Source organism: Conger conger, chromosome 18, assembly GCF_963514075.1.
Source record: "Conger conger chromosome 18, fConCon1.1, whole genome shotgun sequence".
Taxonomy (NCBI): Eukaryota; Metazoa; Chordata; class Actinopteri; order Anguilliformes; family Congridae; genus Conger; species Conger conger.
Window position 1 is genome coordinate 33,107,681 of NC_083777.1, and position 14,713 is coordinate 33,122,393.

Genomic DNA, 14,713 nt, shown 5'->3' on the forward strand with positions numbered 1-14,713 from the left:
CCCCGCCTTTACGTTTGCCACTTTGTTGTGGGTCCCTGTCCACTCTCACGTGTGTAAAGCCGGCTAGCTCCACGTTAGTGTCCGGAATGTTGCTGGTTAGCCAGGTCTCCGTGAAGCACATCAAGCTACATTCCTTGAACAACTTAACGTTCTTCACCAGGGCAGCCAGCTCATCAGTCTTGTTTGCCAGTGAGTTAACGTTCCCCATCACAAATGAAGGAATGGATGGCTTGAACCTCCACCTCTTCTCCATGTGCCTAGCTTTGATCTTGGCTCCAGCTCTGCTTCCTCGGTACTGTAGCCGCTTTACTTCCTCCGGTATATGATGGACTGTACCGGCGTGTCCTGTTGTCCTCAGTGAAAGCAGTTGTTCCCTCAAGTAAATTAAGTTTTTACTGCTGCGATGTTGTTGAATAGTAGCCATATCCATAGGATCGAAGATTGTCTACGCGATGCGTATAATGATACAAAAGTTACAAAAGTTTTAAAAGTTTTAAAAAACTAAAACAGACACGAAACAAACAGAGCTACCGAAAAGGCTGCCACTCTCGTCGGCGCCTGCGCAGGATGGGCCTAGAGGGGGGGAAGGGCACAGTGAGGGGGGCGGTGGTTGTAAAGGATCTGCGGATGTCTGTGACCTTTTCATCAAAAAAATCATCACCAGCGAAGGAGGACTGAGGTGGAGGAGGCGGTGCGTTGAGGAGAGGGGAGAAAATAGAGAACAGTGGAGTTCTGAATTTGTGTCTGATAGTATTTTGCTTTGGTGGCAGTGACAGTGGAAGAGAATGCTGCCAGGAGAGACTGGTAAGTTGTTTCTATTGGTAAGTGCTCGCTGGGGATACACCGGATCATGGGACCCTCCCTCGGCGGCCCAGGAGGATCATGGGACCCTGCTGCACTACATATGCAGTACTTCTTTATGGCCATGTCCCATACCTTAACTGGCTTCAATACTTTAAATACCATAAATACTTAGAACTGGAAAACCCCAGAGCTGGATGTGCCTCTCCACAACCATCTATTATTCACCTGAAAGATCAGGGAGGCTAGCATGATAAAACACTGAGAAAACCATGGTAGGTCTTCAGGACCAATAGAAACACATTTTCAGAATCTGTGATATTGAATGTAACACTCCGTGCAGGCTTGTAGGGAAGGCCGTTAATTTTTGGGGGCAGCCTCCTGGCCTTAACCTTATAAACCTTAGAAATGACTTTCAAATGAAGTGAACAAGTTAGAACAGTGACAGGACATGTCTTCATTCAGAGGTAAGAACTGGACAAATCGTGGCAAAGAAAGGACTCCAGAAATGTGTCTCCAGACTGGAATCCCTCGCACCTGCAGTTTGGGTTAGGGCAAGGGTTAGGCTTCATACACTCACAGATAATACTGTCAGTGGGGCATTTCCCTCCTCATCTGCCTGCTGCTATTGGGATTGGTGCTGTGGATCGCAGAGGGGAGTGTCTACTGGAGCTGAAAGAGTTACACCCCTGCTCATGGCATGATTTCTGACAGAGCCAGCTGAGCAAGCCAGCTGTTGGCAGGTGCGGGCATTCTGTGTCTGTCATGGGAACTAAACTGTGAAGAAAGAAAAACAGAGAAGCACGTTTGTTCAGCCATGTGGTGACACGACTGTGACTAGAGGCAGCTAAAACACCCAAAGCTGGAATCCCGGAAGCTTCTCCTCAGAAGGTTGAATTTTGACAAGTTGTCACTACCTGTTCTGTGCTCTGTCCACTGCGTCCGCCGTCCAGACATGGCCTGCTGGGTCCTCCTGCCCATCCTACTCGCGGCAGTGTCCTTCATCGGTTCCTGGGCTGTGTAAGTGCAGTTAATCTCACTGTTTCCACTGTTGGCAACTGAAATCGCTGCAATGTATTTGAACAATCCTGATTACAATCACCTGATATACTAAACTAAAAGTTAAAATGTTTTTTCTGTATTTATTGAATAAACTGTTTACTTCAACAGTTCAGTGAAATTAAACTGTTATGGGGGCTTGAATGGTTCAAGTTAAATAGTATCCTGGGGTGTCTCGGTGGCACAGCCTGTAGAGCACTGACCACATGCTTATTGTGAGCCGCGATGTCGGCAGTTCAAATCCGACCGTCTGACATTTCTCACATGTCTTCCCCGTCTCTCTAAACTGTCCAATAAAGCTGAAAAAGGCCTAAAAAATATCTTTAAATAGTATCCTGGCTGTCTTGAGCCTTGGATATTATATTTTATAATGATATAAACAACATACTCTAGGTTTAACACAACTTTAAATGTGTTTTAGAAGTTCAAATTCTGAAAATGCTATAAATTGTAGCTGAGCATGCTATCACTGGAGATACCATTTTATGTCAGGCTGAATGTAAATTTCCCTGGCTGCTTGTGAAAAGTTGTGTGTCAAGTCTTCTCTTCTGTTCAGGAGACACTAGTCACTAGTATCAGATGTGAACCTCCCACTGGGATCAAGCAGGAGTGAAATCATCAATTAGTCCTGTAGCTCAGACAAGAGACAATATCCATAGGCAGGGCTGCCAAACCTCATTCCTGGAGACTTATTGTACTGTTCGTGTAATGTGTAATTTCGACACATGTTCTGCTAGCTTTCTATAGCTGTTGAATGAGGTGTGCTTTGTTAGAGTTGGAGTGAAAATCAACAGGACGGTACATATAGGTGTATATGGGGTTGGGCATCACAGAAAATAAATAGAAGAATAAACTATATACAGATAACTTTATTATCAACATAAGATACAAAGAGGATGATACATATATTATACAAAGTGCAATTATAAAAAAATAAGACAAATCTAATAGTAATTTGAGGGAAAACAGGCATCCATCTCTGGAATTCTCTGGAATGTATTCACTATGTAACCTCCTGATGGGGATCGGGAGATTCCCTAATATTTTGAGAAGGTGTGGGAAAGTGTTGCTCTGTGTCTGTTTACACACTTCCCTACACAAGCCACTTTACTCTGACTGAACGAACAGGATGAACTAATCAGTTACTGTGCTGGACATTGCAAAGCACCATTTCCAGACTTTAAGAAAACATGCTTATCAGACGGAAACCTCTTTGAAGCTCAGCCTAGAAGCAGAGAGGGGAATGAAGCAATCAAGGGTTGGGTCCTAAACCACACCGGCAATAACACACTGACTGTACCACACAGGCAGTAACACACTGACTATAGCACACAGGCAATAACACACTGACTAACCTGACTAACCCACACCGACTCTGACTAACACACTGACTAACCCACACCGACTCTGACTGTAACACGCTGACTAACCCACACAGGCAATAACACACTGACTAACCTGACTAACCCACACTGACTCTGACTAACACACTGACTAACCCACACCAACTCTGACTGTAACACACTGACTAACCCACACCGACTCTGACTGTAACACACTGACTAACCACACCGACTCTGACTGTAACACACCAACTCTGACTGTAACACACTGACTAACCACACCGACTCTGACTGTAACACATCGACTCTGGCTGTAACACACTGACTAACCACACCGACTCTGACTGTAACACACTGACTATAGCACACAGGCAGTAACACACTGACTATAGCACACAGGCAGTAACACACTGACTATAGCACACAGACAGTAACACACTGACTATAGCACACAGGCAGTAACACACTGACTATAGCACACAGGCAGTAACACACTGATTAACCACACCGACTCTAGCACATGAACTATTGCACACTGACTGTAACACACTGATTAAAGCGCACTAACTATAGTACGCTGACTAAAACATACTGACTCTAGCACTCTGACAATAACACACTGACTAAACCATATTGACAATAACACACTGACTACAGCACACCGATTCATCAAAAACCTGTGGTCTGAACTGAAGAGGAGGTCTGTAAGCATAAACCAAATTACATCAATGATTCACCATGGTGGAATAGTAAAAAACGGCAACAAATGTGTTCTGAAACCTTTTATCACAATCACAAATCACAAATTATAGGAAAAGATAATGGCTGTTATCTTTGTCAGGGGTGTTTGCACGAAGTATTAAATACAGTCCCCTCCAAAAGTACTGGAAGAGCAAGGCCAATTCCTTTGTTTTTGCAATACAGTGAATACATTTGGGGTTGAGATAAAAAGATGAACACAGGACAAGAATTCAGAATTTCAGCTTTTATTTCCTGGTATTTACATCCAGGTGTGTAAACTACTTAGAACATAGCAGGTTTGGTATCAGACCACCCAATCTTTCGGTGTATTGGAACAGAGAGTATTCAAGTAAATGAAAATAAATAACACTTCATATTTGGTAGCATATCCCTCACTGTCAATGGCTTGTAATAACTGCGACCTGTGACCCATTGACTTCACCAAACTGTTGTATTCTTCTATTGTGATGGTTTTCTCTCAGTTGTTTGTTTCGGGGGGGTTTCCCTTCACTCTCCTCTTCAGGAGGTGAAATACATGCTAAATTCGGTTAAGGTCTGGTGATTGACTTGGCCAGTCTAAAACCTTCCACTTCTTCTCCCTAATGAATCCTTTGTTGTGTTGGCAGTGTGTTTTGGGTCATTGTTCTGCGGCATGAAAATGAGTTTGGATGCATTTCTCCATAAATTGGCAGACAGAATGTTTTTGTAGACTTCTGAATTCATCCTGCTGCTAGTTACATTGTCAATAAAGTTTACAGCCCACACCAAAAGCAGCCATGCAAGTCTAAGCCATGACACGTCCTCCACCGTGCTTCACAGATGAGCTTGTATGTTTTGGATCATGAGCAGATCCCTTCTTTCTCAACAATTGGCCTTTCTCTCACTTTGGTAGAGGTTAATCTCGGTCTGATCAGTCCATAAAACGTTTGTGGCCCATGTCCGTACTTCTTTGCAAATTGTAATCTCGCCTTCCGATTCTTACTACTGATGAGCTACTTGCATCTTCTGATATAGCCTCGAAATTGGCACTCTCTAAGTCTTCATTGAACGGTTGAATGAGATACCTTCACCCCTGCCCTGTGGAGATTGTTTGTGATGTCACTGACTGATGTTTTGGGGTTTTTCTTCACAGCTCTCACAATGTTTCTGTCATCAACTGCTGTTGTTGTTGCTTTCTTTTTCAGGACATTCCAAGTTATTGTACAAGGTATTTATTGTTTAAGACGCAACAAGAAACACCTGTCAGTCACATGTTCCAATAATTTTGCTGACTTTCCTAAAATGAAGTGGTGTCCATGGTCGTTGGAGTATCGCCCCTCTCAGAGCAGAGCTTTGCGAACTTGCCGATAAGCTCTGGGTTTCGTCACTGAGACCCATGTCACTGTTTGTGTACACTTCCTACCTCTGTATAAGTATTCCTGCTTCGTCAGTTGAATTAGAGTTTTAATGTTTTTTGTATATTATAGTGTTAGTATCAGTAATCCTGCTTCCTGTTTTCACTTTCGTTTACAGTCCGAAGTAGGCTATGCTGTAGCTGGGAGACAGTGTAGTTATCTCCTGTGTTCTGTTTGCATACCCATGTCCTGCTATGCTGTAGCTGGGAGACGGTGTAGTTATCTCCTGTGTTCTGTTTGCATACCCACGTCCTGCTCGCCCCATTTTACTATCGCCATTTCATTAAGGTGTGAGGCTGATTTACCTCGCTCGAGTCAGAATAGACTCACAACCATTTTGTACAAGTCGTTCTTTTGGTTGGCTGAGTGCCGGTGAGTTATGTATTCCCTTCCTCATCTAGGGCGTATCCCTCATCTCGGAGGATATCCCTAGAAAATATGAGTGGTTATCCCACGTCTGCTGGGTAACTCGTTAGAAGCCCATCAAGGTCACGTTCGATCCTCCGCCCCCGCTCCCTTACATATTGTTAAACAGTTTTAATAATCTAGTGTTAATTCTGAACCACAGAGGTGGCTTTTTGCCATATCTGACACTGCCCCGCATGTAGAGTGGATAAATCCTCTCCTCTCCTCTCCTCTCCTCTCCCCATCTGGATCTCTCCATTTCTCTCGGGGATACCACACTCACGCCGTCACCCAGTGCAAGGAACCTCGGCGTGGTGATGGACAGCAGACTGTCCCTTTCCGAGAACATTGCGGCGGTGACCCGGTCTTGCAGGTTCTTCCTCTACAACATACGGAGAATCCGCCCCTTTCTCACCCCCTACTCGACCCAGCTCCTGGTCCAAGCGATGGTTCTGTCCCGCCTGGACTACTGCAATTCCCTCTTGGCTGGCCTCCCAGCGTCCGCCATCAGACCCCTCCAACTCATCCAGAATGCAGCAGCTCGTCTGGTCTTCAACCTTCCCAAATACTCACACGTCACCCCCCTGCTTACTTCCCTCCACTGGCTGCCTGTCATGGCTCGCATCAAATTCAAAACATTGGTGCTAGCCTTCCAAGCAGTTAAAGGGTCTTCCCCAGCTTATCTGCAAAAAATCATCAGACCCTACACCCCTGCCAGACCTCTTCGTTCAGCCTCCACAGGCCGCTTGGCACCTCCCCCTCTCAGAACCTCCACCTCACGCTCACGACTACTGTCTGTTCTGGCTCCACGGTGGTGGAACGAACTCCCCGTTGAGGTCAGAACTATAGAATCTCTCCCCACCTTCAAGCGCAAGCTGAAGACGCACCTCTTCAAGCAGCACCTCTCCCCATCCCTCCCTACCTCCCTGTGAACCTTAATTGTTGTCTCTGTGACTTGCTTTGTGTATCGGTATTTTTAGTTGGCTAGGTAAGCAGTGTTTGGATAGTTAACTTTGGTCACTTTTGCTCGTTTGTTTGTTTGTTTGTTCAAAAAAAAAAAAAAAAAAAAAAAAAAAAGAAGAAGAAATGGCCCTTGTCCTTATCTTTGTTGTACAGGTAGCAGTTGAAATTGTACTTACCTCTAGGGTCTTTCAGCGAACTTATCCCTGGTTATGGGTATGCACTTTGTTGTACGTCGCTCTGGATAAGAGCGTCTGCCAAATGCCAATAATGTAATGTAATGTAAATCAGCCAATAGTCCATTAAGTTTCCCAAGGCTGATTCACAGTAGATTTGTGGAATGATCAAGCAGAAGGAAGTTTAGTTTTCCAGTAACACCAGCCACCCAGTTCCTGGTTACTCATTAAACAGGATTCACACAGCATCTGGGAGACTCGCAATACAAAATTCATGTCAATGAATAAGTTTGTATGTGTTTGTCTCTTACAGATATGGCCTGGCTTTGTTCCATAACCATGTGTGTTCCCTTAGCAACTGGTGAGTGAACTCTGTAGACTCCTTTGAGAGTAGAGACCCTCATCTTCCCAATATTACTCCTATTCACTACATTTTAAATGCATAGATATGTACTAAGTCAAAACATTTCAACAAATATTTAAATGTTGTCTAATTGCCAGGGATTACCAGGACTGTTACTATAATGCAACAGAAGATTGCTGCAATGTTCCCACCATAAGGTAAGGCAGAATGAAACTGACACCAGAAACACAAACAATGTGTGACAAAGCTAGACAGTTAAAGTATTTTATTAAATATGTACAAACACTGAGCACTTTATTAGGAAAACTTTATTACACCTACTTATTCATGTGATTATCTAATCAGCCAATTGTGTGGCAGCAGTGCAATGCATACAATCATGTAGACACAGGTCAGGAGCTTCAGTTAATGTTCACATCAACCATCAGAATGGGGGGAAAAATGTGATCTAATTGACTTCGACTGTCGAATGATTGTTGGTGGCAGACAGGGTAGTTTGAGTATCTCAGAAACTGCTGATCTCCTGGGATTTTCACGCACACTAGTCTCTAGAATCTCTAGGTTTTCACCTTATTAATGAAAGAGGTCAGAGGAAAATGGCCTGACTGGTCAAAGCTGACAGGAGGTGACAGTAACGCAAATAACCAGACATTACAACAGTGGTATGCAGAAGAGCATCTCTGCATTGCATTGTACAGTGCATTGCAACTCTAAGTGGAGAGGCTACAGCAGTAGAAGTCTAAAAAAGAAGTCTAATAAACACCTAATAAAGTGCTCACTGAGTGCATATACTTCAAAATAAAGCCCCAACACACTCAATATTTTACTGAAATCAAGACAGTCCTTTTTAACTTATAGCTCACAGTATTGTTCCATACATTCTTCCATAGTCTAAAATGTTGTCTTTACCTTTTGTCTTAAATTAAGCCGCTCAGTAGCAGTAGCTATGTGCTAGAAAACATATAAGACTTTAAATATGCTGATGAGAATATAAAACCATTGCTTATTATAAATATCAACATGTAGATGAAGGAATACTCAATAGCATCATAAATGGAAGGGTGAAGAACTTGGGTGGCTCAGCTGGATCCCAATACTGCTGCAGTATGCCGAGAAACACTGCCCTTATTAAATGCATGTTTCCCTTTCAAAATGACACAATTGAAAAACATTTTTGCCTATTTTGCAGCACTAGTGGAAAAAATGCCCCAGAAAGTTATCTGTTCGCTGCCACTGCAAGTGCAGGGTCCTTCCTGTGTAAGTACAGCCCAGTGTTATAAAATGATCATATATACAGTACCATACTGCAACATGTTTAGTGTGTTACAGTACTGTATTACAGACACATCGTGTGATAAGTGGTGTTACAGTATTGTATTACGGATCCACAGTATGCTAAGTGACGAAGTGGCATTACAGTACTATATTACAGACCCAAAGTGAGCTAAATGGTGTTACAGCACTATATTACAGACCCACAGTGTGCTGAGTGGTGTTACACCACTATATTACAGACCCACAGTGTGCTAAGTGGTGTTACATTATCATATTACAGACAGTGATTCCATCTCAGTGGTTGTGTTGTTCAATGACAGTGACTCTCAGTGGTTGTGTTGAGTGACAGTGACTCTCAGTGGTTGTGTTGAGTGACAGTGACTCTCAGTGGTTGTGTTGAGTGACAGTGACTCTCAGTGGTTGTGTTGAATGACAGTGACTCTCAGTGCTTGTGTTGACTGACAGTGACTCTCAGTGGTTGTGTTGACTGACAGTGACTCTGTCTCCCACAGTCCTAGTGTTCACTGTGTGCCACCATGCCCATGTGATGGAGCGCTGCCACAGCCAGGCTCTGCTCAGCAAGGCCGCCCTGGTCTTCGGCTGTGTGGTCGCCGCCGGAGCCTTCATGGCAGGAAACTGCAATGTAAGAACGTGTGCCAGCACCCACGCACTCCAGCACCCACGCACTCCTGCACCCACGCACTCCTGCACCCACGCACTCCTGCACCCACGCACTCCTGCACCCACGCACTCCTGCACCCACGCACTCCTGCACCCACGCACTCCTGCACCCACGCACTCCTGCACCCACGCACTCCTGCACCCACGCACTCCTGCACCCACGCACTCCAGCACCCACGCTCTCCTGCACCCACGCACTCCTGCACCCACGCACTCCTGCACCCACGCCAGTGGTGGCTGCTGGCCAGAACTTTTGGTGAAGCAAGCCCCTTGTGAAAATCAAACCCATTTTGTGGGTAAAGTGACATGCTTCACCTGTTGACCAAGGCCGTTTTGAGGCGATAAACAGCCTGTTAAAGCCTGTTAAACAGCTTTAAATTGGCAATTGCCATGCCTTTTAAATTGAACCACCTTCTCTTAACCAAGCAGAATACAATTACAAGTAGTCATGTACTCATCTCACTATCCATCACCTATGAATATTCAATAGATAAACAAAATAATGTAACATTGTAATCAGGGGGGCAACACAACTGAGGAGGCACATATTGCACTTAACTGTGTGCAGCAATTGAGTGAAGATGGTTGAGATGGACTTCTTACCATTTGTAACAGGATGACACCATGTTTCAGTTCATTAGGCTTAAAAAGTTGTTGGTGCTTTAATGGTACAGATGCTGATATGAAGTACCAGACACTTGTCATCTTTCTTGGGCATGTTGTTAGATCAACATGTTAAACCATCCAATTTTTTTGTTAGAAAAAGTTAGTTTGCTGTTATGATTTTTTTGGGATTGGACTGGCTAATACAATAGATGAAGAACACATGGATATTGAGGTTAAATGTATGCATCCATATTACCCAGTAAGATCATATTTTTGGCCAGAGTAAGATGACCTGGGAAAATGTTCTATACATCGGTTGCTGGAAACAATACTGACAAAATTTGATCTGAATCCTACCCAGTGAAGATGGCAAATTTGGATGGTATCAATTAGCCTGCTATGCCTATGAAATAAAGTTCCTGGGATGCTTATCAAACCGGTTTCTACCTGTATTATAAAGATTATAAAGAGACGTATGGTGTCATCCTGTTACAAGTGGTTAATATGACTCACGACTGACCTGTAGGGATAGAGATCATTAAGATTTTATCTATTATTTATATGCCATTATTTATTCTACTTATTGATCTGTTTTTGTATTTTATGGACCCTTATTTCCCAAAAATGAAAAAAGAAATTTTTCTGCTGAAGCAATAGGCTACTTTTTGTTTCAGAACAAATGAGTGGATATTGCCAAACATATGTATATATATAATAATAAAAAAGATTGTTAACTTCTGGTGGAAGTGGCCATGCACACCTGCCCCCATGGACACCTGCACCCCTAATACCTGCTTTCAGGGTTATTCATGGTTCTGTTTTTAGGGTTATATTCATGCTTTTATTCCACAAAATGTACAGTGGCTTCAGAAAATCGTGTCCAGACCCCTTCACTTATTGCACACTTTATTGTGTTTTAATTTATTTAATTTTTAAATGGATAAAATTGCCATTTATCTACACTCAATAACCAATAATGACAAAGTGAAAATTTTTTGCAAATGTATTCAATCTTTTGCAAATGTAGTAATCTTCACACACCTGGATTCTGGCAGTTTGTCCCATTCTTCATGGCAGATCCTCTCAAGCTTCGTCAGATCAGAAGCGTCTGTAAACTGTATGAGCAGAGTCAGGGCGGATATGAGCAGAGTCAGGGCGGATATGAGCAGAGTCAGGGCGGATATGAGCAGAGTCAGGGCAGGTATGAGCAGAGTCAGGGCGGATATGAGCAGAGTCAGGGCGGATATGAGCAGAGTCAGGGCAGGTATGAGCAGAGTCAGGGCGGATATGAGCAGAGTCAGGGCAGGTATGAGCAGAGTCAGGGCGGATATGAGCAGAGTCAGGGCAGGTATGAGCAGAGTCAGGGCGGATATGAGCAGAGTCAGGGTGGATATGAGCAGAGTCAGGGCAGGTATGAGCAGAGTCAGGGTGGATATGAGCAGAGTCAGGGCAGGTATGAGCAGAGTCAGGGCGGATATGAGTCAGGGCGGGTATGAGCAGAGTCAGGGCGGATATGAGCAGAGTCAGGGCAGGTATGAGCAGAGTCAGGGCGGATATGAGTCAGGGCGGGTATGAGCAGAGTCAGGGCGGGTATGAGCAGAGTCAGGGCGGATATGAGTCAGGGTGGGTATGAGCAGAGTCAGGGCGGGTATGAGCAGAGTCAGGGCGGATATGAGCAGAGTCAGGGCAGATATGAGCAGAGTCAGGGCGGATATGAGCAGAGTCAGGGCAGGTATGAGCAGAGTCAGGGCGGATATGAGCAGAGTCAGGGCGGATATGAGCAGAGTCAGGGCGGATAAGAGCAGAGTCAGGGCAGATATGAGCAGAGTCAGGGCGGATATGAGCAGAGTCAGGGCGGATAAGAGCAGAGTCAGGGCAGATATGAGCAGAGTCAGGGCGGATATGAGCAGAGTCAGGGTGGGTATGAGCAGAGTCAGGGCGGGTATGAGCAGAGTCAGGGCATATTAAAGGTGTTGGTCCTCCTCCAGCCCGGGGACCTGACGGTGCTGCACTACCTGGGGGCCGCCATCAGCTTCGTCAGCCTCTGCTTCTTCACCCTGCTCATGACCCTGCTGACCCGGAAGTGCTCTCTCAGTGGCCTGGACTTCCTGCTGTACCCTGTGCGCATCGCCTCCACGACCATTCAGGTCATAGCCACCATCAGCTGTATCCTTCCACCCGCTCTCTCACCAGTCAGAACGAGGTGTGTAACTAACCTAACATTAGAGATGTTCTTTGAACAAACCATAAGTATTACTTCATTCAAAGACTTGTCAGTCATACAGTCATAGACCGCAGATGACTTGTGAGATAAATAATGCTTTCCCATTTTCCCTTTTAATATCAGAAACACACTCATCCCAATTAACTGACTGTGCAGACAGCTGAACGGGGAACCTATGTGTGGCGTTTTATATAATCTGTAAACAGTCACACAGTCCTGATGTATTGTGCTACTGGCCGACTCCTGCTTGCACACTGCATTGCAAATTTTGGGTTGGGGGGGCGGGTTATGGCAGTAGAGTCTTTCTTTAACTGAATTCCGCTAGACTGCATTTGTTTTGTCAAGGATGACCATGTCTACATCCACTTAGCCGCTGTTTTTGAGTGGATTCTGAGTGTCAATCTGGAGCTCTTTGAGCTGAGCTTCGTGGTGGAGTTTTACTATTTTTCATCTTCCATGCTGTCCGTACTGCTGGGAAAAAGAGATGAAGAAAAGGCTTTGATTTTGTCCTGATGCACTCAGCGTTTGCACTCATTTTTATGCTGAAAGCACTCAACATTGGCCAGGTTCACAGCCCTGTGATTACATACAATAAAAGAAAATATAAGCAACAAGTCACATGCAAGCATTTTAGCCAAATTCTGAGTAGTGAGTAGTATTTTTATTGCTTTTTGAAATGATTGTAAAAAGCCAAAATTCTGAGCTTTCTGAGAACTGCAAACAGGATGCACTTTTAATGTGAGGCAGAAGAACAAATACACATTTTTACTGATGGGCTTTTTCTCCAAATGAACTTTTACTGAACATTTTCTTTTGCCATTTGTTTATGCTGTTATTATATTTATGAAATCATGGATTGTACATGCAAGTGAGACTGTTATTCCTCAAAATTCTGTAATGACTGAGTCATGACTATGTTTTACAAGTTGCAATATTCAGAATTGACGGACATATGAAACTAAGTTGTCAACCCTGATAACCTCATAGATTACCATTTTCAGAAAGGTACTGTTCTAAGTGTTGGTGGCAAGTCATTGTACTAAAACTGCCCATTTGAAAGGCTAAATCACAGGCTCTTCAGATTGGTATGAATTGGAAAGAAATGCATGAACAATCACAGGACCGACCCAGTACAATAAACATTTATTTTTAAAGTTGTCTGCATTTCCTCACACAAATCACATCACACAAATGTCACTCGCTGCATACACAACCTGCATACAATTTATACCTCTTTCACACACAAAAATAAGCCCTTTCTAAGGCTCCAGGACTCCACTGAACCAAAGTAAGAGCCAATATCTTCAAATGGAGAACACTGGTGAATATTCCCAGGAGTGGACAGCCTGCCAACATTTCTCTAAGGTTGTAGCGACAATTCATCTTGGAAGTCACATAAGATCCCAGAAGAAAATCCACAGACCTGCAGACCTCTCTAGCCTCAGTGAATCCACAGACCTCTCTAGCCTCAATGAATCCACAGACCTCTCTAGCCTCAGTGAATCCAGACCTCTCTAGCCTCAGTGAATCCACAGACCTGCAGACCTCTCTAGCCTCAGTGAATCCACAGACCTGCAGACCTCTCTAGCCTCAGTGAATCCACAGACCTGCAGACCTCTCTAGCCTCAGTGAATCCACAGACCTGCAGACCTCTCTAGCCTCAGTGAATCCAGACCTCTCTAGCCTCAATGAATCCACAGACCTGCAGGCCTCTCTAGCCTCAGTGAATCCACAGACCTCTCTAGCCTCAGTGAATCCAGACCTCTCTAGCCTCAATGAATCCACAGACCTGCAGACCTCTCTAGCCTCAGTGAATCCACAGACCTGCAGACCTCTCTAGCCTCAGTGAAGTTCATAAGAGAGTAGGAACTTGCCATTACTGCTCTGTACCAGAATCAGAATTTGGCATAATTGGTTTATGCAGAAAGATCCAAAACACAAAGGCAAATCCACATCTAAATGGCTGAAAAGAAACAATTAAAGTTTTGGAGTGGCCTAGTCAAAGTCCTGTGACTGGCAGGGTGCGAGGGCAGGGCAGGGCAGGAGGGCAGTGATAAGACTTGGAGCACTGATTCAGGAAATGACAATGTTAGTTAAGAATGGGAAAGGGAGGGAAACACTGAGACATTCTGAGGCTGAAATGAGGTGTGAACACATCAGGAAAAACCTTGATTTCTTTTTTACTCACTCAACCTCAGACAAGGTTTCCTGCGTAATCAACATCTAATAAGGGGTGAGATTGGCTCAGGAGTTAAGTGCAGTCATCTGGCAGTTGGAGGGTTGCCCTGGGTGTGTCCCTGAGCGAGACACCTAATCCTCCAATTGCAGATTATTGTGGAATGTCTTCCTGATTCCTTCCTGTAAACGTTGAGCATTTTTCAGAATGTTCTTGAGGTGCAGGTTTGTGACACATCACACAAGGTTCTTTTCAGTTTCTCCTCCCACCTCCGGCCTGGGAAACAAAGCCTCTGATCGCTGCTCCACTGGGTGTCAGTCAACTTGGCCTCATTCATAAACGACAGAGAAGAATCCTTCCACCCACACAAGAGCCCATCAAATCTGTGCTGTGCATTTGTGTAAACCACACGGATCAGGGCTGGTGCATGCGTATTCACAGTGTGTTATTAAAGGCGTGCCTGGAGCAGAGAGGATATTTGTTCAGTGTTAGGTGGAACCAGGTGGGG

At 44.4% G+C, this 14,713-nt stretch overlaps 1 protein-coding gene across 1 annotated transcript; it reads left to right on the forward strand.

Annotated features, from left to right (window-relative positions):
- Positions 1-1,525: 1,525 nt before the first annotated feature.
- On the forward strand, positions 1,526-13,183 carry si:dkey-228d14.5 (uncharacterized protein LOC796266 homolog). Its single transcript, XM_061227629.1, has 7 exons — positions 1,526-1,821; positions 7,193-7,240; positions 7,381-7,440; positions 8,433-8,500; positions 9,031-9,161; positions 11,794-11,971; positions 12,355-13,183. The coding sequence occupies exons 1-7, from the start codon at positions 1,757-1,759 to the stop codon at positions 12,540-12,542; spliced, it is 738 nt and encodes a 245-aa protein (XP_061083613.1). The 5' UTR covers positions 1,526-1,756; the 3' UTR covers positions 12,543-13,183.
- Positions 13,184-14,713: the final 1,530 nt, after the last annotated feature.

Bases quoted from the DNA above. Each gene is read 5' to 3' on its own strand.
- si:dkey-228d14.5 (XM_061227629.1), top strand. From the start codon at position 1,757: ATGGCCTGCTGGGTCCTCCTGCCCATCCTACTCGCGGCAGTGTCCTTC. The intron at 8,501-9,030 runs GTAAGTACAGCC...TGTCTCCCACAG, and splicing joins AAGTGCAGGGTCCTTCCTGT to TCCTAGTGTTCACTGTGTGC. The intron at 11,972-12,354 runs GTATCCTTCCAC...GAATTCCGCTAG, and splicing joins GGTCATAGCCACCATCAGCT to ACTGCATTTGTTTTGTCAAG.